General features: G+C 46.2%; 2 protein-coding genes across 8 annotated transcripts; one reads left to right on the top strand and one right to left on the bottom strand.

The window, feature by feature from the left end:
• Positions 1 to 451: 451 nt before the first annotated feature.
• Positions 452 to 11,548, bottom strand: TCN2 (transcobalamin 2). 6 transcript variants are annotated; one of them, XM_077307264.1, is made up of 10 exons: positions 11,182 to 11,548; positions 8,602 to 8,778; positions 7,633 to 7,822; positions 6,238 to 6,398; positions 4,953 to 5,117; positions 3,637 to 3,812; positions 2,715 to 2,895; positions 2,014 to 2,206; positions 1,261 to 1,382; positions 452 to 721 (listed from the first exon to the last, which is right to left on the bottom strand). In XM_077307264.1, exons 2-10 carry the CDS (start codon positions 8,666 to 8,668, stop codon positions 660 to 662), a joined length of 1,317 nt encoding a protein of 438 aa, XP_077163379.1. In that variant the 5' UTR covers positions 8,669 to 8,778; positions 11,182 to 11,548; the 3' UTR covers positions 452 to 659. The 6 variants fall into 6 exon arrangements, with proteins under 6 accessions (XP_077163379.1, XP_077163380.1, XP_077163384.1 ...); XM_077307265.1 differs by having other exon boundaries at positions 8,602 to 8,775; XM_077307269.1 differs by lacking the exon at positions 11,182 to 11,548 and adding an exon at positions 10,266 to 10,283 and having other exon boundaries at positions 8,602 to 8,775.
• A 212-nt stretch (positions 11,549 to 11,760) lies between these two features.
• Positions 11,761 to 27,788, top strand: PES1 (pescadillo ribosomal biogenesis factor 1). 2 transcript variants are annotated; one of them, XM_077307262.1, is made up of 15 exons: positions 11,761 to 11,968; positions 12,547 to 12,626; positions 13,382 to 13,535; positions 13,928 to 14,037; positions 15,193 to 15,364; positions 16,152 to 16,241; positions 22,004 to 22,120; positions 22,662 to 22,739; positions 22,948 to 23,037; positions 23,286 to 23,416; positions 24,384 to 24,509; positions 24,953 to 25,137; positions 25,271 to 25,401; positions 26,265 to 26,432; positions 26,911 to 27,788. In XM_077307262.1, exons 1-15 carry the CDS (start codon positions 11,945 to 11,947, stop codon positions 26,995 to 26,997), a joined length of 1,743 nt encoding a protein of 580 aa, XP_077163377.1. In that variant the 5' UTR covers positions 11,761 to 11,944; the 3' UTR covers positions 26,998 to 27,788. The 2 variants fall into 2 exon arrangements, with proteins under 2 accessions (XP_077163377.1, XP_077163376.1); XM_077307261.1 differs by having other exon boundaries at positions 11,762 to 11,968; positions 25,268 to 25,401.

The raw sequence follows: 27,788 nt of genomic DNA, 5'->3' as shown, positions 1-27,788 counted from the left end.
TAGCCGTGCCAAAGAAATTTCCCCGACATTTCAGAGGAGGGTCCTATTGTTGCTGGCTCAGAGAGCTTAGCTGGCTCTTCCTGGCAACCAATCAGCCACATGTGTAAAATAAGATACTGTACCTGATGGGCCACTGGTCTGCTCAAGCAGGGCTCTGCTTAGTTTTAAATTTTAATTTGCCACAGTTAGACAGATGAGCTCTTTCCATACCTCACCATTAGGGTGACTGACAGCTAAACCCAGCTGGTTCTACTGAGATAGTAACTTAAGCCCCCCTAATGTGTGTTTATACATATAGGTTGGACAGAATTCTCTGTGTTAACACCTGTATAGTAGTGCAAGTGGGACCTGCAAGAATGGGGGGGGGGTCATCTCCCCAACCAACCTATTTTTATCTGCCCCCCCCCCTTCAGCTAGGCCTTCATCCAAAAAATATAGTAAAGTCGGGGTGTAGATGAGAACATCCAGCACTTGTTTAATTTCACTCCAAGCATGATTTGAGCAGAATTAAGTGTCCACAGAAGAAACAATGTTTCGGGCTCAAAGTGAGCGGTCTCAGAAAGCTTAAGGACCTCAGAGATGAAGCACAGAATGTTAAGACACCTCCTGTGGCTGGTGGTTCTTCCAGTGAGAAGATACTATTAGAATAGGGACTCCCACTACCAAGGAGAGAATTTCAAGATGATGGATTCTTCATCTTGTGGGACGTGATCAGCAATACCTGCAAGGAAAAGAGCAAAGCACAAGGCCATGAAGGGAGGGGGACGCCGCTTTGTATATTTTACCTGTTTCCTGCTATAGGAACACAGACGAGTTAGGATCCTCGCTCCCAGTGAGATAGTGAGGGGGAGTTATTGACCCACATGCAAAATGGAGGGGAAGGTTGATAAATTTTTATTGTTCGCCATCTTGTTTACATGGTTATATGTTTATACTGTTATATTTTTAAGGGTACTGTTAGGGGATTTTATTGTGTTTTCATCGAAATCTGTAAACCGCCGTGAGACATTTGCGAGTGGCAGTATACAAATATAATAATTATAAATAGATAAATAAATCCTGTACAAGAATCCTAATTTCACAGGCCCTTGTGCAAAAAAGGTGGGCTGCCTCCCAAGATTATGAGTGCTATTCAGGTTTCCTGATTTGGTGAATTTCTGAATGAACCTGAACAAACAGTAGCCACATTAAACGGCACTAGGCATGTGCCATTCCACAAGGCATCCCACAAACCCCTGGTGTCGTGCTTCTAATGCTCACCTTGCAGCATAGCGGTGTGTGGGGATTGGAGAATTTTCCAGTACTTGCGCTCCCCTTGTCTCGCTTTCACGCCCATCACTGAAGTAAGCATCGGGCCAGAGAGGGTCTCCTGAGTCTCAAACCTGTCCAGCAAAAGAGAGAACAAGACAGAAATAAGCAGGGCCCTCATAGGCTCTTAACACCTTGTTTAGGAGAACTATGGATGGAAACTGGAGACTTTTGTTGTAAACTGTAATTTTAGAATCAGTGTTTCAGGGCTATGTTATCTACTGGGGAGTTCATTCGGGGCCCTCATCTTGGAAGCTGGTGCACGGAGGGTTTAGCTAGAGACTTCTCAGCCACCACCGAGAGGAGAGAGATGGACTTTGAGGGTGGTGAGCTGAGAAGGAGGGAAGAGTTAATTGTTTGGACTTTAAGAGATCACTGTTCTGTTGTGTTACCAAGATATATGCTTTTGTTACATGATGTGATGTTGTGAAAAGGAAAAATGTTCTATTCTCTCTGAGTCACTGCAGGATTCATTCCATGTTCTGCCCCACGGAACCCACAAGATGAAGTTTTTTCTTGGATGCTTTAGGATGCTTTGGGCTGATCCTGCGTTGAGCAGGGGGTTGGACCAGATGGCCTGTATGGCCCCTTCCAACTCTATGATTCTATGATTCTCTATGATTCTAAGTTGCACATGCTTATCCCAACCCACTCCCTCCCTGGGCTGCTCCTTTTGATTCCCTGCCAGAGGAAGAAATCTCTCACGAGAATGACTTATCCGTCCTCTTCTCAGCAGCTTTCAACACATCTAGCAGGGAGGAGCCAGCAGGCACTCGGACCAATTCATTGTACAACGGTAGACGACGTGGTGGGTGTTTCACAATCAAGTGGACGGTGATCTTTGTATCCTGGGAAGTCACTCTAGGCTCAGGAGCAGAGGTGCCCAGCATCAAACTGTCTGAAGAGGCAAAAATTGAGAATCAGCAGCCAAAACTCTTCCTGGTGGTGTCTTCTATTGTTTTTCCTGCATCTTTCTTTCAGTGCCAGGCTCACCTTTCTAAGTGGGTCTCCTCTGAAGGAACACACACCCCTTTTCTGTCATTAGGATTTTGACCCTTTTACCTTGTTGTATACATACAACAGTCTCCTTTCAAGATGTGCAGATCTCATTTTGTGTGAAACGAGCAAGGCATATATTTTCCAGATTTGGCAAACCCATTTGGAAACCTAGATTTTTGAGGATGTGTTCAAACCCTTCCTCCTAGTTCTTGTTTTTTAACTACTTGTGGATCCCTGGCACAGAAAGCATAAGGCATAAAAGCTCTATGCAGATTCAGCCCAGGTGAACATCTGGAGGAACTCCCTAACAATAAGAGCAGTTCAACAAAGCCGCCCTTTGCAGGGAAGCAAGTTGACCTGGGGGCAATCCCCATTTTGCAAATTCTCATTTGTTTCTTCCACTGTACCTTCCTCAGTGTGGCACTCCAGGCTGGCGATGTCCACGTAGCTCTTGCCATGTAGGACGGGCAGCAACTGGGATGCTATCAGGGGGTTTTGGAAGCTGCCTTCCTCCAGCTTCCCAAGCAGGGCAGCCACACCATTGGGGCACTCTGGCTCCTTGTTCCTCACCCCGGCCGCAATGAGGAACTATGTCAGAAAGGGATGGAATGGAGGAGTCAGACTGGAAGCAAGAAGCTGTACTTGTGGCTCTGCTGTATGGAAGACTCCTCAAGCTGAGCAGTGAAAAAAGGGATCATATAGAACGGCTTTCAGCAGGGTGGGGGGAGGCTGTAAACCCAGTTGTCTCTGAGATTTGCTATTGAAATGACAGACCCACCTAATCGAATGCTGGTTTGGTGGCCACTCTCACCCCTCCCCCATGCTTCAAGAAGGCTGGTGGATTTTTAATTGTTAAAAACAGCACCCTATGGCTGCTCAGGTGTGCATCTGTTCATCTGCTGCCTAATTTAAAGGCGGGATCCAATGTGAAATTGATGAAATAACTTTTCATCAATAAAAGGGGGGCCTGAAATTAGCTGGACACTGGATGAGTTTCCTGCATTCTGTTGTGAATTTCCTGCACTGTGCAGGGGGTTGGACTAGATGACCCTGGAGGTCCCTTCCAACTCTATGGACTCTATGATTTAAAAGTATAATTCATTTAAAAATGCAATTACTTCTAAAAGCAGTGGATGGCAAGCCCTGTTTGACCAAGTGGCTTTTCAGCTACTCCCAATGTAATAGCTTTAAAAATACAGAGGCACAAGATGAAGCAAGCCAGAGTCTTGGCTCTTACTACCAAAACAACAGACTCACTTATGGTCAATCTTTGAGCCTCTCCTAAGCACATCAGAAGACACCCCACTGCACATGTGCCGTTCTCCTCACCTGCACTGCCAGAGGGCTGCTGTAGACGTTCCCAAAAGCACCATCGGGAGTCTGAGCCGTGAGAATTTTCCTCTTCACTCTTTGCACCGCCTGACTGATCTCCGTCAAGAGCTCAGGTGTGTAGAAGGTGGCTCGTTTCAAGCAGACAAAGGCTAAACCAGCCATTGCTTCCGTGTCTGGGAGAAGAACAAGACAGTGGAGGACAGGGGAGTTACATGGAGGCCCTGTGGGGCTGAGTCAGGTATGGCAGTGCCCTTAGCTCTTCCGGGAACCCATTCCACCGGCTGAAAAGGTTGAGGCCAGGCGGACTTTCTGTGACTGTACAAGAACTTTATCTAAGACAGGGGTAGTCAAACTGCGGCCCTCCAGATGTCCATGGACTACAATTCCCAGGAGCCCCTGCCAGCAAATGCTGGCAGGGGGCTCCTGGGAATTGTAGTCCATGGACATCTGGAGGGCCGCAGTTTGACTACCCCTGGTCTAAGAAATGCCTATATTAGCCAGGTTTTTCTTGGGCCTATATTTGTTTTTCTCAAATGTGAAATAAATGCATGCACCCCTGAGCTGTCCCCCTTCTCATGGAGAGGAAGAGGCAGCGGCCATTGCATCCCCGTGAAACTGACAGCCCAGCTAAAGCAACAGCCACTGTGCACTCCCCTGGGCCTTGCACCTTGCAAAGGAAGGAGAGGTAGCCGCCTTCCTCGAAGGGAGGGTGACCCAGAGTTTGGGCACAGTGGCTGCTGCTATATTTGCCAGGCAGAGGGTGCAAAGGCCACCAATCGCCTCAACAGTTGCCATCTCTGCAGCCCTGTGGCCCAGCAGGCCCAGCTGTGAATTTAGGCAGATTGTAAATGAATGGGTAGAAGGGAATGTGCCAGTGCTTGGCTCTTGTGGCCCTTTCTTGCATGCCCAGGGAAATGCTGATTGCTACTTTGGTGTCGAGAGGTGAATTTCTTACAGGCCAGATTGGACAGGAATTCTGGAGGTGTTTTTTTTGGGGGGGGGTGTCCCTGTGGGTGGGCAGGTAGTTGTGAATTTCCTGCATTCTGCAGGGGGTTGGACTAGATGCCCCTGGATGTCCATCTCTGATTCTACGAGTGATTCTGTGATTAGAACTCAGGCTGGAAGGGTTGCCACCCATGACACAGATGGGAAGTGATAGGCTCCCAGTCTGTCCCTGACAGGATAGGAATGGATCCCATTTTCCACCGAGTTTCACACACCGCATACCAAAACTGACCAATGGCATGAAGATCTATTAAAAAACCACAGCAGACTAGTAACTTTTGGAACTTATGTGCCAGGTTGGCTCTTACCCACAAACAGCTGGCTTCCGTGCTCAAATCTGCCCTGCTTCTCTGCAGCCAAGAGCTTATTGATCACGTGCACATCGACCTTCTTGTTGTGGACACACAAAGCCAAAACCCCCAATCCGTACTGGTAGTAGTTGGTGAGAGGCTGACCGTTGTTCTCGTGGGCTACTGCAGAAGCAGAGAGACAGTGACATAAACCCTTGCTTTCCACTCCCATTCCACAGGTCTGCCACCCACACAGGCTCTTCTCATACATGATAATCCAACATCAATACCTCAAAGAGCACAGCAAACAAATGGCTTTGTGGCCGAGCACCTGCTTTGCACACAGAGGCTCCAATGTTCAATCCTTGACATGCTCAGGCCTAAGACCCTGCTGCCACCAATCAGAGTAGAGGCTATCAGGCTAGATAGGCCAGTTGTACAACTGCTCCTCTTGGGTGTTTTTCTCCATCAACTGGAGACATCAGAGTGTTATGGCAATTATCTTTTCCTTTCCTCTTCTTTTTAAAAACTCCTCCACCCCCCCTCCCCCCAAAAAATAAGCCCTCTGGGGGCCAGGCGCATGAAACAAGCATGCCTATCACCAGAATTCACAAGACCAAAATGGCAGGTATCAGCCCACAGCTCTCGTGTCATGTGCCATGTCAATCTCTTGGGTCATCCTTCCCGGGCTGGAGGTGGGTTCCTCCACTCCATCCCTCCCGTTCACGTTCTTTCCTGTTTAAGCCTGGCCTTACCGGGCAAGCCTGTGAAATGCAACATCTCTCTGTACCTCTTTGAAATGATAAACATTCTGCATAGCGGCTAGAAGAGCAGGAGCCATCTGGCCTGATTGCCCTGCCATGTAGGCACTGGTATCTTCTGAGATCAAACCCTTTTCTCTGGGAAACCATTTCAACACAGACACACAGACACACAGACACACAGACATGGTCTGCATGAGGACATGATATATTCTTACTTTGTTACAGTTCACTGTTAAAATAAAAAGGAGGCTGTTGTACCTAGGTGCTCGTCCTTCTTATATATTAAGCTTATATTGTTTGAATAAAATTTTTGCCATCACCAGCCTGAAAACTACTTTCTTCTGTCTCCCCTTCAGGGGGTGTGGCAGGGAGGTGTGGCCAGCTGACACCATTTCCTGGACATTTACTGCAGGGGCTCCGCCACATTAATAAAAGTTGAAAAAGGCTGCCGTAGACAGTGGGACAGGTGTGCGTGTTATAGGGAAAGGGGATCTTCCAAACCAGAATCAGCATTTCCAACTCAGAATAGCTGGTCTTACCTATAGATGCCTTTTCTTTATGCAAGTGTAACTTAAGCTGGGTCACCAGCTGCCTCTCCAAGGGGGGCTCCATGTCCTGGCAGGCGGCTCGCAGCACTAAGAGGTAGAGGGCCAGCTGGCCTGTATTGGGATGCTCCTGGCCGCTGGCTGGAGTTGGAATGCTGGACCAAGTGAGACAAACCACCAGAAGGTTAGCGCTTTCTGGGCGCAATTCACCAGCTCTGTGTCTAGCAATTTACTAACATCTATTTCAAGGATATTCCACAAAGACCTTATGCCTCTTGGCCTCTCTGCTTCCAATTTACTAATAACTATTTTCTAACAATTTACTAACATCTATTTCAAGGATGTTCTACACAGACCTTAGGCCTCCTCATCTCTCTGCTTCCTATTTACTAACATCTACTTACTAACATCTATTTCAAGGATATTCCACAAAGACTTTATGCCTCCTTTTCTCTGGGCTTCCTCTCCTCCATGTCTCTGCTAGGGCAGGGGTAGTCAACCTGTGGTCCTCCAGATGTCCATGGACTACAATTCCCATGAGCCCCTGCCAGCATTTGCTGGCAGGGGCTCATGGGAATTGTAGTCCATGGACATCTGGAGGATCACAGGTTGACTACCCCTGCGCTAGAGTGTTCAACATTTAAACAGGTCCCCTCTACCTGTCCTAATATTCGTTTGACCTGCAACATATAGCAAGTCATGTTGTTTATTTCCAGGACTTGAAAAGAATTCAATTTGCACAAACTAAAAGCCCCTATTGAAGATACAGGAGCTTTTCTCCCCTATTGGCATGCTAGCCACCCTAATCTCCCTCACCGATGAATTGTACACTGCAGACTCCTGGGGCAAGGTCTGGCTTATTTATTTGTATATTTATACCCTCCTTTTTCTCTGTGGTAGGAAGCCAGAAGAACTTACAACGTTATTCTCCCTTCTCCATTTTTACCTCACAACAACCACCTTGTGAGGTAGGTCAGGCAGAGAGAGAACAACTGGACCAAGATCACCCATTGAGCTTCTACGACCGAGTGGAGAGTTTAACTGGGGTTCCCCAGACCTTAGTCTGGAACTCTAAGCAATATTCCACATGGGTGCTGGAGGAAAAAAAGTTAAGATATTTCACTAGAATCGTTAGTTTACTTTTTATCTGTATGATAACACAAAGCAGGTATATGTTGAGATCTTTGTTTTGAAATCAATAGTCAATACATAAAACTGGAAGTCACACAGCAAATTTCTGTTCCTCTCTGCCTCAAAGGCTCTTTTCCTCCATGCCTCAAACCTGTCTAGGGATCCCCCCCCCCCCACCTTTATTGATGCCCATGAGCCTCCCTTGAATCAGGCAGCTGGGCTTTTGCTGGATTAGAATTTTTGTTCTGGTGGACATGCCTGAGGGAACTGGGCTGGAAGACATCCTTCAGTCGCTGGAGGTACTGGCTTTCCCTCTCTCGGAGGTGGTAATCAGAAAGACGGAGGCCCAAGTACACGCTGGGGTTTGGCTGCTTAGACGTATCCTCCGTTAGTCTCAGTAGCTCTTTGTTGAAAGACTTGATGTGATGAGTCCTGCCGCTGGGGATTTCTTGTACAGGAAGAGATACTCAGAATGAGCAAGTCAGGTACAACAACTTCATAACACCTATAGTCCAATCCCTAGAATTGCATCATTAGCTCTCCTTGGGGGGGGGGGGGGAAGAAAACTGAAGTATAAGCAGTAACAGCTGGAGTGGATAGAGGGCTTGCTCAGTCAGGGTTTTGGGAAGCCCTAGGGTTTCTTGGCAGCCCTGGAAAGGTTTCCCCAATGAGTGGGAGTTAATTGATTTTGAATACATTTTTTAAATTGTTTAAACATTTATCGGGTGATATGATTATATATGGTCATGTCAACTTGAGACTGAACACACAGGGACATGAGATTCTGCAGTTTTCATATCTATTAATCTAACAGATAAGTGCTCTATAAATAAAACTAATTTCTGTTCTTTGAACTGAGAGCATATTATTTCATAATCATATGTACCTTAACATCTTCTATTAACGCAAGAACGGTACTGCAGGATAAGTTCTGCCCCTGGAAACTTACAAGTTGGCCATGAAGGCAATAGCCTCTTCTGTCTTTTCTGTCCAGTGCATCTGGTACAATGCCTCTGAACATGGGGGTTTCATTTAGCTATCATGGCCAGTAACCATTAGCAGACCTCTCCTCTGCTATGAATTTGTCTAATCCCAATTTCAAATCCTTCTGTGCTATTGGTCACTAGCACACCTTGTAGTAATGCATTTCATGAGCTTCATTACACACCATGGGAACATTTCCCAAGTTAAGTAGCCCCCAACAGATACCGAAGGAGGAGGACTTACCACACAGCTGGATGGAGGCAAACAGGCTATGGAGGAGGAAGCCAGCCAGCCATCGGGAACGATCCATGCCAGCAACAGGAAGAGACACAGCAAACGAAAGATCAGGTGGGAAGCCAGGGGACCGCCCTGAGGCTCTCGGTTTCCACGATCTCACAAGTCAAGACCCCTAGAAGCCTGCTGATTAAAGTGGAGAAATTTAATACAGGAGTTCTCGCCAGGAGCAGAAGCTGAGTTTGCACATCAGGAAGGACTTTGGCTGGATAAGAGGGAAACTGAGAGTCAAAGTGCAGGATGTCTGTTTTCCTGATGCTACATAGACAATCTATTGTGCATCCATCCAATTACACAGTAACTGATTTATTGCATTCATGCATATCTGAGGCTGGCAGTGGTTAGAATTCCCCGGCAAAAAAACATCCTTTCTCGCCCCCTTCCACTCTTGTATGGCTCCTAACCACAATGTTATGATAAATAATGTTAATCTCTTGCTCGGAAGGCCAGCAGTATCGCCATACATCTGTGGTGATTTGACAACACTTTTCATCATCAAATCAAATAATAAATAAAACTCAAGGCTAATTATGTTATGTCTGTGAAATAGGATTGCAGAAACCTGAAACTAGGATTGCAGAAACCTGAAAGCAAAGCTTGCATATTAGATACAAGTTAAAAACACCCCATACTGGAATCTCATAAGTAGAAAATAATGCATTGAAAGCAAAATAATAAGATAAAGGTATTGCCCACATTCCCATTCCTGTAATTAAAATACCTTCTTGAACCAGACTAACGCATCATAGAGCCTTATCCTTAACACTTTGCTTATCTTATATTTGAGAAACAGCCCCTGGGCGGAGACTGTCCGGGCTGTCTGGACTTTATTTCCTGTTCCCAGAGGCCAATCAGAAGGTACACAGCTTCCTGTGTGTCTTCTGATTGGCCAACCCCACTCAGGCCAGCCGCCCTCAAACCCAGCGATGCCACTTACCTTCATTTCGCTGTAGGACGTCGCTGGGGACGGAGGTGGGCTTCTGGGAGCCTCCCAGGGATAGCAGGCAGAGGTACTTGCGTGCCCAGTGCCCTGATCTCATCTGGGAGCTCATTCCACCACGTGGAAGCCAGGACAGAGAAGGCCCTGGTTCTTTGGAGCCAGAGATCACCAGTTTGCTGGTGTTCGAGGAACACAGAGCTCTTTGTGAGGTGCATGCAGAGAAGCAGTCCCTCAAGTATGCAGAAACAGACCATACAAGACTAAAGTTAGCCTTGGCCTACGGACCCAGATTTTTGCTACCTCTCTGTACAATAGAAGTTAACGTAAAAAAAACCCTGCAATTTCCTTCAAGATTCAGTCTCTGCATCTTTGTGCTTAAAACCAAGCTGCATTGCATCACAATTCGGTGGAGGCTTACACAATTCATACTACATTTGAAGAGCATTCTTACAAGGAAGCCTGAATCTGCAGCCCTTAATAACTGACATCAAACCAGCTTAACTGAGTAAGGTTTATATTCAGAAAACAAAAGACAAAGCAGCTGTCTTGTTGCAGCCCTACCCCCTTGGCAGCGGTGGTCTCTTTCTGTCCCCGGAGACTTCACCCCTTCCCCTTGGGTTATAAATTGGGGAAGGGGCTAAAAGCAACTTTGAGAAAGACAAAGATCTCTCACCCCAGTTGCTTGACAAAAACAGGATGATCCTTTTTCCGCTCTTGTTTACTTGAGGTCACATGATACTTCCTCCAGCTGCTGAAATCAGCTGTTTGAAGGGTGTTTGTTGAGTGAGAGAGACACAGAGGGGGAGCGGGTGGAGTTTTAGAAGAAGTTTTAGAAGAAGCCACGGCAACAAACTACATCCACCTTAAATAACCTACTAGCTTTTCGGTCCTTTCTGTTATAGAATTAATAGAAAACAAAACTGATGTTTTTTTCACAAGGGGTACCAGGGAAAAAAATAGGTTTGGTAGCTATTCACACCTATATATTACTTCCTCCTCCCCCCCACCGCAGCCCGGTACCGGTTCAAAGACCAGGGGTTGGGGAATACTGCGTCTATGTGACAGCCCTTCAAGTACCTGAAGATGGCTATCATATCACCTCTTAATCATCTTCTCTCCAGGCTAAACAAACCCTCCCTCAACCTTTCATCATACATCTTGATCTCCAAACGCCTCACTCTTTTCATTGTCCTCCACTCGATTCACTCCAGCCTATTTACATCCTGTTCAATTGAGTATTGCAACTTCTATCTATCAATGCGAAAAAGGTTTAATCATAACTTTGCTATATTTTTTCCAAAGATGTAAAAAAATTCCCCAAAGAACCTACAAATTGCAATAATAACGAGGGAAACTCTGAACCAGCACAACACTTGCAGATTTCCAAACAACCAATGCAAGAGCCAGATGACACCCTCAATTATATCACCCAATAGAACAAATTTAAAGTCCAGTGGTACCTTTAAGACCAACCACATTTTATCCAAGGTATGAAGTTTTACGTGCATGCAGACTTCCTCAGATACAATAGGATGAAATGGAAGTAATCAGATCATACTTATAGGCAAGTATAATCAGTTCATACTTACAGGCAATACTTATGGCCTTTCCTTGCATAGCCAGGAAATTGCTGATCACCACCATGGGATGGTAGGTGAATTTCCTCCAGTCCAGGCTGGATTCTGGAGATTTTTGGTGAGAGGGGATGACTCAGAAAATGAAATTGGGGTTACTGTGGTTGTGAATTTCCTATATTCCTTTGGGGGTTGGACTAGATGACTCTGGAGATCCCTTCCAACTCTATAACCTATGATCACGGCTACCCACTTGAATACACCGCCCAGCGTTTATCACTCTGGCCCTCTCTATCCCGGCATGCCTTCAGGTGTCAACAAAGGCCCTTCTCCATCCCAGCATCCTTTGCAAGCCCAGCCTCGTCCCCACCGCTACCCGTACACATGTGGAAGGCTTTCTAGCTCTGCATCTCTATGATACGCAGCCGACGGCCCAGCATGCTTTGCATTCTACCAGGTCGTGGCTTCAGGACCGCAGCGAAACCCTTTTGTAGCTGGCTACATTACTGCCTTTTCCAATGGGCACTAATTCTCGAAGAGTTTCTTCGCGTCTCCCCCCTAAAGAGGCTCATTGAGGAGTGGTAGAAATGCAGAAATTTCTCTCCCTCTTCCGTCGCCTGTATGGGTGCCACTTAGGTCGATAAATGTGAGGCGCCTTATCAGGCAGAATGTGAAACGCCCCCATAGGGTCCTGAGAGCGTGCTCGGGGGTCGGAGCTTCTTGGTGTCACCACGTGGGTGTCGGGAGCGAGAAGGAAGTCTCTCCGGCTGTAGGAATAATGGGGGGCTTGGAAAAAAAGAAGGTAAGGGGAGGCTGGGGATTTCCTAGGGCCTTTAACGCGCTAAGGCGCTCCGTGTAATTTTTACAACAACCACGTCGTGTAGGTCCAGGATACGGCCGTGGCTATTTCGGGGGTGGCCGAGGAGAGATTAGCCTAAATGTCTAAACCAACTTAGTTATTTCATTGTAGAGACGAGGTTTGGACCGGGACCTCCTGTTGTGCAGTCCCTCCTGGTTAGGAGAATGGGTTATAGGGGTGGTTTTACCATTCCAACTGGTAGTGGTGAATCCTAGCGGGGAATGTTTGCTTACATGGGGGAAGCACCCGTGCGAGCAGAAAGGTAACTCGCTCAGTAACGGGACAAGCTCTTCGTGTGTGTTATTAGTTCGGTATTGCATTTTTAATAATCAAGTAGAATTTCCCCCATTTCCACTCAAAACTCTGGACGAGAACTTTTCCCCTTCTTCCTTTGTGGGGGGGGGGGAATCTAATAGTGAGTATTAATGAACTTTGGCTTCAGTTTGAGGAGTAATCAGCTCCTAATGTTTGTCTCCCTCTTGTTCTGTCATCTCTTGCCCCCTCCCCCCCCAAAAAAAAAGTATGAGAGAGGCTCTGCCACCAACTACATCACCAGAAACAAAGCCCGGAAGAAGCTGCAGCTGAGCCTTGCAGATTTCAGGTAAGCGTACGGAAAAATATATGTCAGTCTTGTTTATCAGGCAGATGCCCTAGACTCGGTGCTAACTCTTGTATGTGTCACTGACGCAGGAGAGGTGTGCAGTGTGTCTTTGTGTGCAGAGAGAGTTGGCATCGCTTATGCCTGATCTCTGTTGGCAGAAGCTGAGCTATGTACCGTTGGTTGAGGATAGTGAATTCTGCACTGTACCCTTTCCCCTAAAATCACTTATATGAAAGGAAGTGAGGGCACATGGAGATTAATCTTGTTTCCCTCTCTTTTAGTGAGCCCAGTATTTGAAAACCAAGCTTGCTGTGTAGCCCCCATTTCCAGTTTGGGGAAACAACCTAAGTGTGTGTGTTAAGATAGATTCCATTGAGTAGCTGTGTTGGTCTGCAGTAGCATGATAAAATCATAGTCCAGTAGTACCTTTAAGACAAACAACAAAGATTTATTCAAGGCATGAGCTTTCGAGTGCTTGCACTAATAACATATACGAAGCGTGCAAACCTAGTTCAAACCCACCCACTCCCTGCTACCATTACGGGTAAAGAAGAGGGTTTTTTTATACCCCGTTTTTAACTATAGTTAATGTAATGGATGGTATTGGGAGTGTTACTGGGTACATTTGTTCCTTTGGCAGCTGCTGGCTTAACAATGAATAACATGCTGCTTCTTATTGTTTAAGCTTTGAGCTGCCTGGGATTTTGGTGCAAGGGCAAACTGATGAGGTCTTGTTTGACATTTGTTTCTTTCAGGCGCCTGTGCATCCTAAAAGGGATTTACCCTCATGAGCCCAAGCACAAGAAGAAAGTGAATAAAGGATCGACAGCTGCCCGGACTTTCTACCTCCTCAAAGACATTAAATTCCTCCTTCATGAACCAATTGTTAACAAGTTCCGGGAATATAAGGTATTGTGACACAGCGGCTGATCAAGTGTAATAGATCAGGGGTAGTCAACTTGTGGTCCTCCAGATGTCCATGGACTACAATTCCCATGAGCCCCTGCCAGCAAATGCTGGCAGGGGATCATTGGAATTCTAGTCCATAAACATCTGGAGGACCACAAGTTGACTACCCCTGTGGGAGTCAGGTTATATTTCAATATTAGGTTTGCTGAATCTTCCTTGTGCTATTAACTATTTCCAGTGCTTACTTCACTTTCTGGGCCACCCATGGTGAATCAGACGCTTTGTTCTTGAGTGGCATTTGTGGGATGTTAAGTGAGCACCTGGCTGTGATACGAACTGTGTAATAAGAAACTGTAAAATGTGTTTCCTCTGAAACTTCGGTCTCCCTCTAGGTGTTTGTCCGCAAGTTGCGCAAGGCCTATGGCAAGAGCGAGTGGAGCTCTGTGGAGCGGCTGAAAGACAACAAACCCTGCTATAGGCTGGACCACATCATCAAGGAGAGGTGAGAGATGGGAAGCACCAGAAGAACTTTTGGGGGTCTAGATACTAAGGTGCAAGGGTGACAGTTTTTAAAATATTTATATCTCTCCTTCTCAGCTGAAGTACACAGCACTTAGGTAGATATGTCAATTTTTTGGAAATGTTGGATCCTTTTTTTTTTTTTTAAGGGAAAACAGAAATTTTAGGAAGAATTAAAATATAGATTATATTGATTGTCAACCCTAAACTTATTTTACAGTTTTAATGACATCGGATCATAGAGTTGGAAGGGGCCTCCAGGGTCAACATAAGTAACTTCTTTATTTTTAGCACACATATTGTGCAGTTTTACATGTTTATGAAATGTATAAATACCTTGGCATTCTACAAGCAAGATTATGAATATATCCAGTATGAGGGAGGACTAGCTAGCTGGAAAAATGGAAGATCTCTTCACTGTGTCAGTCTTTTCCCGGATGCTGTCTTATTTTTCTGCCAGTTCCCATAATATCAGGGCATAAGGTAATCTGGTTGGGAGGGAAAACTGAAGAGAGCAGGAAGAAGCCATGTTTTCTGTCGCCCAGAGACTCATTTATATACCTCCAGGATCCATAAGTGTCAGACTCCAGACTTGAAAACAAGAAAACTTCTATTTTGGAAAGTTTCTTTATTATCAAGCAGGCAGCATCTAATGCAATTGAAGGCAGAACTAAAGACAGCAACAGAGGTTCACAAATATAAAATGCCAGAACATCCCCCTTCCCCCCTCCCTCTCATGAGAAGGCGATGACTTGGATTTCAAAGGAGTCAAAACAATCAGCTCAATCAAGGTACCATGCGCAGAAAGTGGTGTAGCTGAAAGGAGTACAGTTAGTGTGGGAAGCAAGCAGGGTTAACTAGGGAATGCAGCCTTGAGGTGTGAAGGGGCCCAGAACTGTGATACTTGTCAGCAAGCCATGCATTTGTAATCATCAGTTAGAGACCAGTTAACCACACATGACAGAATACCCAGGATTCTGACAATAAGAATAATTCATAGTACTTACAGGCCATACTTGTCTAGACATCTAACCAAATTGCTCTCCTGTGGATGTGGCCTGAGCGTGATTGTAAAATCTCTAGACACTTAGAAAAGGCTGTGTAAATCTGTCTCTCTCACCTCCTTGGGTGGCTACAGATACCCCACCTTCATTGATGCCGTGCGGGACCTGGACGATGCCCTCTCCATGTGCTTCCTCTTTGCAACTTTTCCTCGCACGGGAAAGTGCCACGTTCAGACGATCCAGCTCTGCCGCCGACTCACCGTGGAGTTCCTCAACTACATCATTGCCGCACGAGCACTGCGCAAGGTCAGCAAGGAAAGACTGAAATGCTCTCGGTTCCGGAGAGGGTTGCCCTGTTGCGTTTGCAGTCCGTGCAGCGCATTGGCACTAAATGTGGACGTGATGGTACTGATACGATCTCTTGCCTAAATGCTTCTTTCGTAGCGCTCTGAGTCTCTGTATGCTAAAGTGATGTCAAATGAAGCCAGTTGATGGTGACCCCATAGGACAGGGGTGGCCGAACTGTGGTTCTCCAGATGTCAGTGGACTACAATTCCCATGAGCCCCTGCCAGCATTATGCAGGGGCTCATGATAGTTGTAGTCCATGGACATCTGGAGAGCCACAGTATTGACCACCCCTGTCTTAGGGCAGGGGTAGTCAAACTGCGGCCCTCCAGATGTCCATGGACTACAATTCCCAGGAGCCCCTGCCAGCATTTGCTGGCAGGGGCTCCTGGGAATTGTAGTCCATGGACATTTGCTGGCAGGGGCTCCTGGAAATTGTAGTCCATGGACATCTGGAGGGCCACAGTTTGACTACCCCTGTTTTAGGGTATTCAAGGCAAGAGAAGTAGTTTGCCCATGGCCTCACTCTGCTTAGTGACCCTGGTTTTCCTTAAAATTTGAGAACCTTATGGCACTTTATAATGTATTTGTTGTGGCAGAAACTTCCTGGAAGCCAGACTTGGATATTCATGTGTATTCATACAAATGCTTTCTTGGGATGGCAGGATTATTACAATTGACCTTGTAATACAGTTGACCTCTCGCTTGCCCATCTTACTGAAATCTTTCTCTGGGTTCTTTTGCTAGGTGTTCCTGTCCATCAAAGGTATTTACTACCAGGCTGAAGTGATGGGGCAGCTTGTCACCTGGATAACACCTTATGCCTTTTCCCACAATGTGAGTAGCAGCCATCAACACTTTCTGCAAGGGCAAGATTTTCCTGTGCCATTTCTTTCTTTAAAAATCAAGGTGGCCAACAAGGGTTGTGGTAAAGGCATGGCTAAGTCAAAACACTGCCAGTAATCCTCACTCTGAGGAGAATTAACTTAGTTAAGGAGTCCTGTATCTTGCCAGTCTTCTGTAATTAAAACTGTGGTCTGTTTCTTGAAAATGGGCTGGCCACAGTGATATTTAAGGTGAAACAGCATGGAACATGTGCTTGCATTGAAGGGCTATATACAGCATGGTTTCAAATGACTGGGGAGGATGCAGGAGCTCTCTCTAGAGAGACAGCCCATGTCACGGCCTTGAGGCCGCTACTGTATGGGTCTTGGAAGACAGCTGCCACAGTATATGAAAAGATCCAAAGGGGATGCAGTTATAAAAAGTGTAATGGCTAGCAAGCACATATCAGAAGAGGTGGTCCTTCAGATATGTAGGACCCAACCCAAAGTCTTAAAAACGGCTTTGCAAATCAATCTGGAAAAGTTGTCCAGAAAGCAAGCGCTGCTATATTTACACACCAGTATTGATCATTTGTGATGTATTAACAGACTGAAGGGATGGGAATGCTAGGCCTCTCCTCATCTTACAAACTCTACTCTTCCGGGCCACCGGGGAGTGATTGTCATTTGCCATAGATAGCTCACAAATAGTGATAGCTAAAGCTGGAGATTCTAAACTTGGATAATTGCAATCAGTGTATTTGGTAGGCATCAAACTTATCAGTGCAAAGGGAAATAGTCCTATGTGAAAGTAGTATTTATTTATTACATTTCTATACCGCTCTCTCTTAAGGCTCAGAGCAGTTTACAGTAAAAGTTTATAGCTTGCAAATCTGTAACAGCTTGTGCTGTTATAATAATTGAGCAAGGTCCTGATGGGTGGCCCTGTCCAGATGCGTGTCACAATTGGCCTGCGGACCGGTCGTGCCCACCCCCACCAGTCCGGCCAGGGGCACTTTGGTGCAATCGCCACCAGTATGCCCCTGCCTGCTGCTGGGGACGAAGGCTGGTGGGGCTCCGGGGGGGGGGGAGGTGCTGAGTTCCCACACACACTCCCCCCTGGCCAAAAAGTCTTGCTGCAGCCTCGCAGAGGCCTATATTGTTTCTGTTGGGCACAGCTGGTAAATTGGGAGGGAGTTTCTGGTTTGGTGTTGCACATCTGACTTCAACCAAAGGGTTAGTGAAAGAGCTCCATTTTGCAGGTCCTGCAGAACTGTTTGAGTTCCTGCAGGGCCCTGATCTCGTCTGGGAGCTTATTATACCAAATGGCAGCCAGGACATAGAAAGCCCTGGTTCTGGTTGAGGCCAGCTGCGCCTCTTTGGGACCAGGGATCACCAGCTTGTGGGCGCGTAGAGCCCTGGGGGGGGGGGGTTGTAAGCAGAGAGACAGTCCCTCAACTACGCAGGGCCCAGACCTCATATGGCCTTGAAAGTGATTACCAGGACCTTAAGTCAGGTAGCCAGTGTAGCTGTTGGAGCGTGGGCCGAATGCAGCCCCTCCAGGGTGTTCTTATGAGAACCTTGGCTGCTGCGTTCTGTAGAAGAAGAAGAAGAAGAGTTGGTTCTTATATGCCGCTTTTCCCTACCCGAAGGAGGCTCAAAGTGGCTTACAGTCGCCTTCCCATTCCTCCCCCCACAACAGACACCCTGTGGGGTGGGTGAGGCTGAGAGAGCCCTGATATCACTGCCCAGTCAGAAAAGCTTTCTCAGTGCTGTGGCAAGCCCAAGGTCACCTAGCTGGTTGCATGTGGGGGAGCGCAGAATGGAACCCGGCATGCCAGATTAGAAGTCCACATTCCTAACCACTACACCAAACTGGCTCACCAAACTGTACCAGCTGTATTTTCCAGAGCAGGGATAAGAGTAGGCCTGTTTAGAGTGAGCTGCAGAAATCTATTCTGGAGATGACTGTTGCGTGGATCTCTGGGGCCGGTTAGGGCACTAGTATCTTAACTTGGCAATGACATTCATATCAACTAAATAGCTCTTTGTGGCTTTTTAAAAGGATTAGATAAATTCATAGAGGACAAAGTTGTCAGTGCCTTGAGGTCATGATAATCAAAGGGCACTTTTTACTTCTCTGATTACCAAATACTTGTGTCAGGGACATACAGGGCAGATGGTGCTGCCCTTGTGACACCCTTCTGAACTTACTGATGGTATCTGGTGGGCCATTGGCACAAGGAAAAGAACCAGCAGTGGAAGTTACATGCTAATTTGGTAATTCTGTAATGCTTTAGAAATACTTTGCAAAATGCACCTAGAGTTTATTGTGCCGCACGTGTGTATTCCCTCTATATAGGCTTTAAATGCCAAGCTTCTGTCAGAAGTGCTAGATCTGAGAGGCACTGGGGTAGACAAGGTTCAGCATTTGAATTGGAATGCATAAGATCTTTCAGGCACCATCTGGCTAAAGGGGAAGATTGTAGAAGCCCGTGGACTTCAGTGGGGAAGGCCTGAAAGTGCATCGTTTGGGCTGCACCATAACTGCGCTTTGCAGGAAAGCAATAGGTCACAACATCTATCTGCCCTAACACTGGTGTGTCACTGAGGTATATGTATAAAACATAGAATAGCTTTGGAAGTGGAGCACGGACAAGTGGTACAGTCCAACCTCTGGGAGTTAAAAGTGTGTAGAGGGCATTTCAGTTCTTTCTGGTATAAGAGACCTGCAGGACGTGTTTGGATGGTGCTCATTTATGCAGCCATACTGGATCTCAGTGGAATTGTGGGAAATGGCCAAATCCCCTAACTTGTTTTAGAATCATAGAATTATAGAGTTGGAAGGGGCCTCCAGAGTCATCTAGTCCAACCCTCTGCACAGTACATGCCCTCACAACTACCAAGCAGAGGTCTCTTGTGGTCACAGTCCTGGAAGCACTGCTCATCTATTCCTTGCTGTCTCAGATAAAGGGCTCTTGCTGTTGCAGTCCTGGATGTTCGGTATATCTTTTCCTTGAAGTCTGACTGTACCAGCCAAGGTTTACTCATTATTATTTCAATCATTAACGATTTCAAAAATAAGATAAAAGCAGTTTCAAAGTTCACCATGGCAGTGCAGCTCTGGTCTGGCAGCCAGTAAGGGAATAAGTACTTGCTGTCAGAGCTAAAAGGAGTCTAGGTGACTTCTGCTCTTCCTCCCTCTCCCCCCAAATCCTGGCTGCTTTATGATACAGAATGATCCTTTGGTCAATGAGCTGCTTTCTTTCCATCCTTTAGGCACTTAGCAGTTTCACTGTCCAGCTGTTTTCTTTCCTGGAGTCTAGTTGCAGCCACTGCAATTAGCCTCCAGCCATGTTACTCATTGATACCTTGGACGTGTCTTGGCACGCATCCATCTTTTATTGCCTGCCCGAATGGAGCCAAGGGAAGTCAGTGGCATATATAAAATGCTGGGGAAGTGGGTGAAGCCAACGGGTTCCATTTAAAATTGCAGCATTCAAGTCCGTGTGGCTATGAGGTAAAATTCCAGGCACGCTTCAATGTTTGTCCTTGCAAAAAGCATTACTAATCATAATAAGGAGGGGGTTCCAATGGTACAGGTGCCTGGAGAGCTCAGTCATTTTAAGTTCAGCGTGTGTAGTTGTTTTCCAGGGTAACAGCTCAGGTTCTATACGATCCTGTTCCCTCTGCAAAGTCACAAGATTGTCAGGATTGTGTTTAAACTCGGCCTGAGCTCTGCTGTTTCAGTCTAAAAATATTCCCCCATGGAAGATCCTTGAAACATATTGTCAGTGTTGCTTCACAATTTGTAGAAGAGAAACTTGCACTGAAGTTTTAACTGCAACTCTTGGCTCTGCCTTCTTGGGTTCTTGAATGGAGCTAGGAGGAACTTGTTGGATGCCCGATGCCCCTTGTGACCTGTGTGTACCATGCCTTGTTCTTTGGTGCCTGGCTGTACCTGCTCAGATTCTCTCTGGTCAAAAATCATTAACTTCAGAATTGAAGGTGCAGCTAACAATTTCCCCCGAGCTCCATTGCTGGAAACAGTGGACACAGGTGCTTCAGTTAGCTCAGTTAATTTCCTGGTTTTCATATTTATAAGATGCCTTGGAGCGTACTACAGGTCAACTAGTAAGCATTAACCTATAAAACTAAGCCTGTAACTAACCATTTGCCTGGTTACCCACAAACAGTGATAATTGCCAGCAAGTGACTGGTTACATGAGCTTTGGGGAAACCAATAATCAATAGATTATTATTTTTCTGTTAGGCCCAGTAAAGACAAACAGGCTGTTAACTTTGGCAGACTTCTCTGTAAGCTAGGTTTTCTTTTCCATGACAGGATCTGACAATAGAACCTACAGATTGTGAACAAGGAGAAGATGGTAGACAAATGTTCAAAAATGCAATATTATAATTATTCTTACTTATGATAATGCAATACATCTATCTCATCAAACAATAAATATAACAGTCCTAGAAGGGAAAAGGAAAACATTTATCAGGCTTCCCATGTTGTGTCTTCCGTGTTTAATGCATACGGTTTTGTATTGTAGCTCTCCCATTTGTTTTCATGAAAACTGTTGATTGGTTGCTGTTTCCACTTTAAATTGTCTCTGGGAAACCACATTGACTATTATATTTACCGTTTGATGTAACATATATGAGCAGAAAACTATTGCTTGGATTAAAGCTAAAAGCTTTTGGTAAAGGGTCACCTTCCTTCTCGGGGGCTGCTAGCTTAGCTGTATGCTACAATTAATTCCAAAAGGATTAAAGAATATGGCATTCGATTAGAGAATCTCCTCCCCCTAAGGCTCTTGGGTGGGGGAGGAGATTCTGGCTGTTCTGGTTGCATAGACATGTATGGTGGCTATGAGCTATTCCGGTGCAAATGTAAAAACACCAGAGGGGCTGAATTAGACTGGGGCAGTGGCATTCAGTTCTCCATGAAGCACCTTGGTAAATAAGGCAGCCTGCATAAATGATGCAAAATAGCCAATTTATTCTGCAGTTTTTGCCTGGCCCATCTTGGTATATAACCTTCATCTTTTGCCTCAGGCTGCACACAGCGCTGATTGCAGAGCTCTGTTTTCCAGGAGGCCTGAATATTCTTTCAGGCAGCCTGTGTGGTATAGTGTTTAAAGTGTCTGACTAGGATCTCAAAGACCCATGTTCGAATCCCCACTCTCCTACGGTAGCTTGCTAGGCAATCTTGGGCAACCACAGACTCTAATTATCTCACAGGTTTCAGATAAAACAGAGGAAAGTGATGTTAGCTGCTTTTGGCCTCCATTGGGGAGAAAAATGGGGTATAATAAAATAATACCTTAAAATAACTCAATTGACTGAAATTACTGACTGTGGCATGGCACAAACGCCATATTTTTAAATGTTCTGAGTTTATATTCTTCTGTTTGGACAAATGCTGCTGATCAGGGGAGCTGCATGTGGGGATAGGTTGCTCTTAATCCGTAAGCACATAAGAATAAGCACTATTTGATCATGCCAAGGGTGTACCTAGTACAGTTTCCAACAGTGCTCACAAATATTTCTCAGTGGTGTAATTTTTCTGTTCGTTCATCTTCAGTATCTGAAATACAGAGAGAAAGAGAGTTCCTCTGTCTTAACGCAGTTCGGGTTACCTGTCCTTGTATATGTGCTTTGAAAGAGAAGATGAATGTTGGATGCTATCTGTAGACATAGACCTGGAAGGCTTTCAGAAAAGGTTTACATGTGTGCACTTACCCAGCTGGGCTTCTCTTGTTTCAGCACCCAACAGATGTGGATTACAGGGTGATGGCCACTTTCACTGAGTTCTACACCACTCTTCTTGGCTTTGTCAACTTTCGCCTCTACCAGTCCCTCAACCTGTACTACCCACCAAAGGTGAGTGCACTGCAATGAACCGCACAGAATCACAACCTGCTTTAAGGTAAGGGGTGCGGGCAACTAAAGGTTTGGTGACCTGATGACTAGCACTAACAGAAGGATGGTAGAGGAAGCTGCAGAAAAGAGGACCACACTATCAGGGCTGTGACAAGCCCAAGGTCACCCAGCTGGCTGCATGTGGAGGAGTGGGGAATCCAACCCCGTTCGCCAGATTAGAAGGCACAGCTCTTAACCACTATGCCAAGATGGCTCTCCAAAGAGCCATGCCTTGTGTTTGTGGGAAGAATCCAAGCTTAAGGAAGCCTGGAAATCCAGTGAGGGACAGTTCTTGTTGAGGTTGCCAGAATTCTGTGTTCCTTTGGCAGGTAACTTGGGCTTGTTTGCAAGATGTAGCATGCCAAAGGAAAGGAGACACTAGTGGCAATGCCTCATTGTGGGATCTCCACGAAGGACTTTGTGCTAGTGGCATGCTTGAGTGTTCTCTTAATAAACTAAAGCTGAGGAGGGAACCCCATCCATACACCTGCCTGTCTTTTAGATCGAAGGCCAAGCTGCAGTTGAGCTGAAGCCGGAGGAAGGGGAGCCATACGCCTTGGACTCTGAGAGCTACATGGAGGTGAGAAGGCCAGTGCTGTCGGGATACGTGCTGGAATTTGACAAAGTCACCTCTGTCGTTGTTGTACAACCTCCGATTCTGCCCCTTAATATGTCTTACCCGCTTGTTCAGTGCCAAGGGCGTTGGTGTCACATACCTCTCTGCTCCTGGTTCACTTGCATGCTCTGGTGACCGAGACTTCTGCGGCTTCTTTGTCTTTCCTGTTTAGAAACTCTCCGCTCTTAGTGCCAGCCTGGCCCGAGTTGTCGCTCCAAACCCAGAGGATGAGGCAAAAGTGGACGAGTTCCCTTTGGAGGGTGTAAGTACTCCCAAGGGGGTGGGGATGGTGGATGACAATGTGGATTTCTTGAACCTGCAATGACAGGTAGTCTTCTGGTGGTGTGAGGGGAAGGGTCTTGCAAGGAGAGAAGGTAGGTGAGTGGCTTGAGTTACCGCTCCATTTGGTTATGTGGAGGGCCTCAGGGGGCAAAACCCCTGTCTGATTGTTGTGTGGAACGTGGTTGTCACAAAAATGTGGCCGGGAGGATTCAGAGTCTCTTTCCTCAGGAGACCACAGAGCAAGAGGAGGCTCGGCAGAAGGAACAGGAGGCCCTGGAGCAGCAGAAGAAGCTCTTTGAGGGGTTGCGCTTCTTTCTCAACAGAGAGGTGCCCCGAGAGCCTCTGGCTTTTGTTATTCGGTACGTAAAGATCCTTTTTTCTTGTGTTATACTGGTCGCCAGCCCATGACGACGGTGAAGAGGATGCAAGCTCCTTCTAGGAAGTGGTAGAACAATTGGCAGACGTTCTTTGAAGGAGAGGAACTATCTGCAAGAACCTTGATTTGTATCATCAGAGCTCCACTGCATGACTTTCAAGGCTCAAAGACCTTGACCAGGAGAACAGTGCTAAGCCTTGATCCCTTGTAGACTCTGGGGAAGTTGTTAAATCTTAAGTCTGCATGTTCAGATGTCTAGGCCTGTGATGGTAAACAGGAAACTTTATTTGCTAACTGCTCATGGGAAAATGCTTGGGAGGCAGACAGGAAATTCCTATTAAGAGAGCGTAGAGATGTGATATCCATTGTCTTATGTTTAGAACATTTTTAAGAACAATGCAAAGCCAGTGCAAAACTGAAATATGTTTGGATGGGCAGGCAGGAAATACTCGTGAATAATATGAGGGACCATAAAGATGTCCTGTGATACCCCTTGTCCTATATTCAGGTTCTTGGTGAGTGTAAAAGGTCAGAGGCATTACTTGAAACAGCTACATGATGACCTCAGGGGCATAGCCAGATGTAGTGAGATCAAAGAATCCAGGGCATTTGGGTGGGCTCAGATGTCTGCCTTGTTTTGTCCCGACTCTTTCCTTCAAACAACTAGCAGTAATAGGGCTTGCTGTCAGCAGTTTGCTTTGGGATCCCCCCTCCACACAGGAGGGTAAGGAGCAGAATCAGAATGTAAGGTCCAAAACAAATGCTAAATGACCAACCATGCCATAGCTTCAGCAGTGGGAGACTTTATGACCAAGTGATTGGGGCCCAGGTTCCTTCCATCTCACATCTCCTTTGTGTTCTAGTATGTGTCTGGCAGCAAAGCCTGCTGTTTCTGGTTGAATGAAGAAGGGCATGTCTTTACATATGGCACCGTCTCTTTCTTTTGGCAGATGTTTCGGGGGCACGGCGTCATGGGACAGGTCTGTTTGCATTGGTGCAACATATGATGTGACAGACCCAGCCATCACTCACCAAATAGTTGACCGGCCTACCATCGAAAAACAGGTCATTGGCAGGTGAGTGCTGCTCAAGAAAGACCATTAGACATTAACAGAATGCTTTTTGTCAGAGAATTGTAGCATATCCTGGACATCCCCTTGAAGGCCCTGGTTGCCATGACGCTCCTGCGTGACCATGGCTCATGGAAAAATGGGAGAAACTGATTGGTTAGTCAGCAGTCGCTGACTTCCAGCACAATCTGCATCTTCTCATAGAGTAAGAAAATTGCATATTTGTTGGAAGCATCCTATATGAGCACATCCACTTAAATGTCTTTTTTTCCTCTGTGTTGTCTGGCTCTTATAATTTCCCAACTTCCAAGCACAATCTGCACCTCCTCCTGGAGTAGGGAAGTTTCATATTTGTTGGAAGCATCCTATATGAGCACATCCAATTAAATGTCTTTTTTTTCTCTGTGTGTTGTCTGGCTCTTATCGGATAATTTCCCATCCATCCCCAGGTATTACGTTCAGCCCCAGTGGGTCTTCGACTCAGTCAATGCCAGGCTGTGCCTTCCCGTGGCAGACTATTTTGTTGGTGTGACCCTCCCTCCCCACCTCTCCCCATTTGTTACTGAGAAGGATGGGGACTACATACCTCCAGAGAAGATGAAACTGCTTGCCCTGCAGAGAGGCGAAAAACCAGGTATTCTGTGCCTCCACGCTCATTATTGAGCCTCGCAATGTGCCGTGAAGTCCTGCATTATTATATTCTTGCTAGTAAAGCATGAATGCGGTGTTCCTGAATGGTCACGCAGCTTGGTTCTTTGTTGTAGGAGAAGAGAGTGAGGAGGAGGAAGAGGAGGAAGACGATGAAGATGCATCCGAAGGCTCCGAAGTGGAAGAGGATTCTGATAAGGAAGATGAGGGACGACTGAAGAAACTGGAAGCCCAGAGGTCTCAGAGCAAGGTATTCTGCTTCAGCTCAAGGTTCCAGCTGGCTATTGCAGAACAGTGTGCTAACTTGTGGCGCAGGGTGGTAAGACAGCCAACCTGCTGTCTGAAGTTCTGACCATGAGGCTGGGAGTTCGATCCCAGCAGCTGGCTCAAGGTTGACTCAGCCTTCCATCCTTCCGAGGTCGGTAAAATGAGTACCCAGCTTGCTGGGGGTAAAACAGTAATGACTGGGGAAAGGAATGGCAAAACCACCCTGTATTGAGTCTGCCAAGGAAACACTAGAGGGTGTCACCCCAAGGGTCAGACATGACTTGGTGCTTGCACAGGGGATACCTTTACCTTTACTTATGCTAATTTGAGCCTTCTGCAGCAGCTCATCACTGGCACCCCTCCTCTTTGCTCATTCTCCCTGTTTGCTTTTTTGTTCTGTTTCTCTAACGCCTCTGGAGCACTTCCTCTTCCTTATCTGACTTCTGCTTACTTCTCCTCCTTTCCCTTGACCCCTATTCTTCCGCTTCCTCCTTTCCAAGGTTTTATCAACTGGCCTTTAGTACAGGCCAGCAGTGGGTTCCTTAAAATGTCCCTTAGCGCATTAAGAACATATGTTACCAAATCTAACTCAACATGTACTCAAAGCAAATAATTATTTTGCACATTGGTTGAACCTAGTTTTGAGCAGACTACCTTTAATGTGCCTATCACATTATCTACCGCTGCTAAATCTACCACAACAAATTGCAAGATAAAGTATGCTTGGGAAGAGATACTTGGATGGGTTTCTCCACCTGGACATTTTCAGGCTTTCTCTTCTCTTCAACATGGAGCCAGCTCTTTTCCACTCAACTTCTTTGAATTCATGACCTTATTCTTCCTCAGAATCTCCCGGTGAAAGTGACAGCAGGCAAAGTCCTGAAAGAGGACAAACAGCGACTGGCAGAAGAGCAGCAGAGTGAGGAGAAACGCTTGGCCATCATGATGATGAAGAAACGTGAGAAATACCTCTACCAAAAGATCATGTTTGGGAAGAAGCGAAAGATCCGAGAGGTACAGTTCCTGGTTGTCCTAGGCTTCTGCCTGTTGTGAATTTAGAAACGTAAAACTATCCCTCATCAACAATGCTAGCAAATTATGCACTGGGTGACCTACAACTACCAACTCAACCAGGCATGTGCTACAAGCCCTGCACTTCCAGGGGGCCCTGCACAGTGCCTTCCCCCCATGGATCTGGGATGTAATATTTCACCTCCCCCCTTTTTCCTCTTCAAGGACATATGGAGTGACACCTCTTTCCACTGGAGGGTGGAGGGCCTCTCCAGCCTCAGTCTGGTTGCTCCTACCACCATTGTACTCTGCTAGAGCCCTGCAAATCCTTAAGCCACTCCTGGAACCAGGAACTGGCAAAACTAGATGGTGCAGAACCTTCCTAGCAGAGAAGGGCTGGCTAGAGTGGGTCGCCTTAACAGCAGGAGTATGCGTGGAGTGTCATTTTTGAAGCATCCCCTAATTTATTTGTCTCTCGCAGGCTAACAAGCTGGCACAGAAACGCAAAGCTCATGATGCAGCAGCAAAATTGGAGAAGAAGAAAAACAAGAAGGCAAGACGCGAGTAATTCAGGCACTTTGTCTCATCTCGTCTTCATCTTATGCAGGCCTTAAAGATGGATGCTGTGGGCTTATAGATGGTCCTCTCATCTTGTGGAGGGAAGCCTGGAAGTTCTCCGGTCTTGTGTCTTCCTCCCTCCAGTGTATTTCTTCAAGCCCAAACAGTGTCTGCTTCGTGCAACATCTGCTTTATTTGAACTGAATCTGAACTCTCTTCACAAATGTTCAGCATCCTTATATGCAAAGGCTGTTGTGGGACAGCAGGCTTAACCAATCAGGGCAGACTTGCAGCTCTTTAAGAACAGCAGTCTGCTTTACGTGCCAGTAATATGGGGCAGCTGAGGGAGGATGAAGCTCTCCTGTCTCTGAAGGAAGGGAGATGAACCCCCATGCACTTGTGTGAAAAGTTTCTTCTCCCTCCTTGCTCCTGGCACAGAAAACAGCTAGGATAAAGCAAACCTAAAGCCAGAGAAGAGGGTATCCCTTGTTTTTAGATGTCACTGTATTACAGTGAGTATATGAGAAGAACATTGTGTCAGAGAATAGAATACCTTGGAACTGTTCCTGTATTTTGTATATAAATCCATTTAATACAGTGGCTCGGGTTGGATTGCTTTGTGTAGGAAAGAAAAACATGGGATCGAAGCAACATTGGATTCCTTAGGTTGACTCTGGAAATGCCTTCTAGAGGTTATTCAAATTCTAGAGAGAGCTATAATAATCCATCCCCCCCCCCTTGGATTGCAATTGTAAATGACATAATTGTTTAGTCTGCCATTAAACAGAACTTTAAAAGCCA

The sequence above is a fragment of the Paroedura picta genome, chromosome 13 (assembly GCF_049243985.1).
Source record: "Paroedura picta isolate Pp20150507F chromosome 13, Ppicta_v3.0, whole genome shotgun sequence".
In the NCBI taxonomy this organism is placed as follows: domain Eukaryota; kingdom Metazoa; phylum Chordata; class Lepidosauria; order Squamata; family Gekkonidae; genus Paroedura; species Paroedura picta.
The sequence above is the reverse complement of the archived record's forward strand: the minus strand, read 5'-3'. Positions and strand labels throughout refer to the sequence as shown.

What these genes read in the sequence shown, in the direction of transcription:
- TCN2 (XM_077307264.1), bottom strand. Translation starts at nt 8,668, where the DNA reads ATGGATCGTTCCCGATGGCTGGCTGGCTTCCTCCTCCATAGCCTGTTT. An exon ending in TTCCAGCCCAGTTCCCTCAG is followed by an intron (nt 6,399 to 7,632) that starts GCATGTCCACCA and finishes CACTTGGTCCAG; the next exon opens with CATTCCAACTCCAGCCAGCG. An exon ending in GGAGTGCCACACTGAGGAAG is followed by an intron (nt 2,207 to 2,714) that starts GTACAGTGGAAG and finishes TTGCCTCTTCAG; the next exon opens with ACAGTTTGATGCTGGGCACC.
- PES1 (XM_077307261.1), top strand. Translation starts at nt 11,945, where the DNA reads ATGGGGGGCTTGGAAAAAAAGAAG. An exon ending in ACCTGTACTACCCACCAAAG is followed by an intron (nt 22,121 to 22,661) that starts GTGAGTGCACTG and finishes CCTGTCTTTTAG; the next exon opens with ATCGAAGGCCAAGCTGCAGT. An exon ending in CCCAGAGGTCTCAGAGCAAG is followed by an intron (nt 25,402 to 26,264) that starts GTATTCTGCTTC and finishes ATTCTTCCTCAG; the next exon opens with AATCTCCCGGTGAAAGTGAC.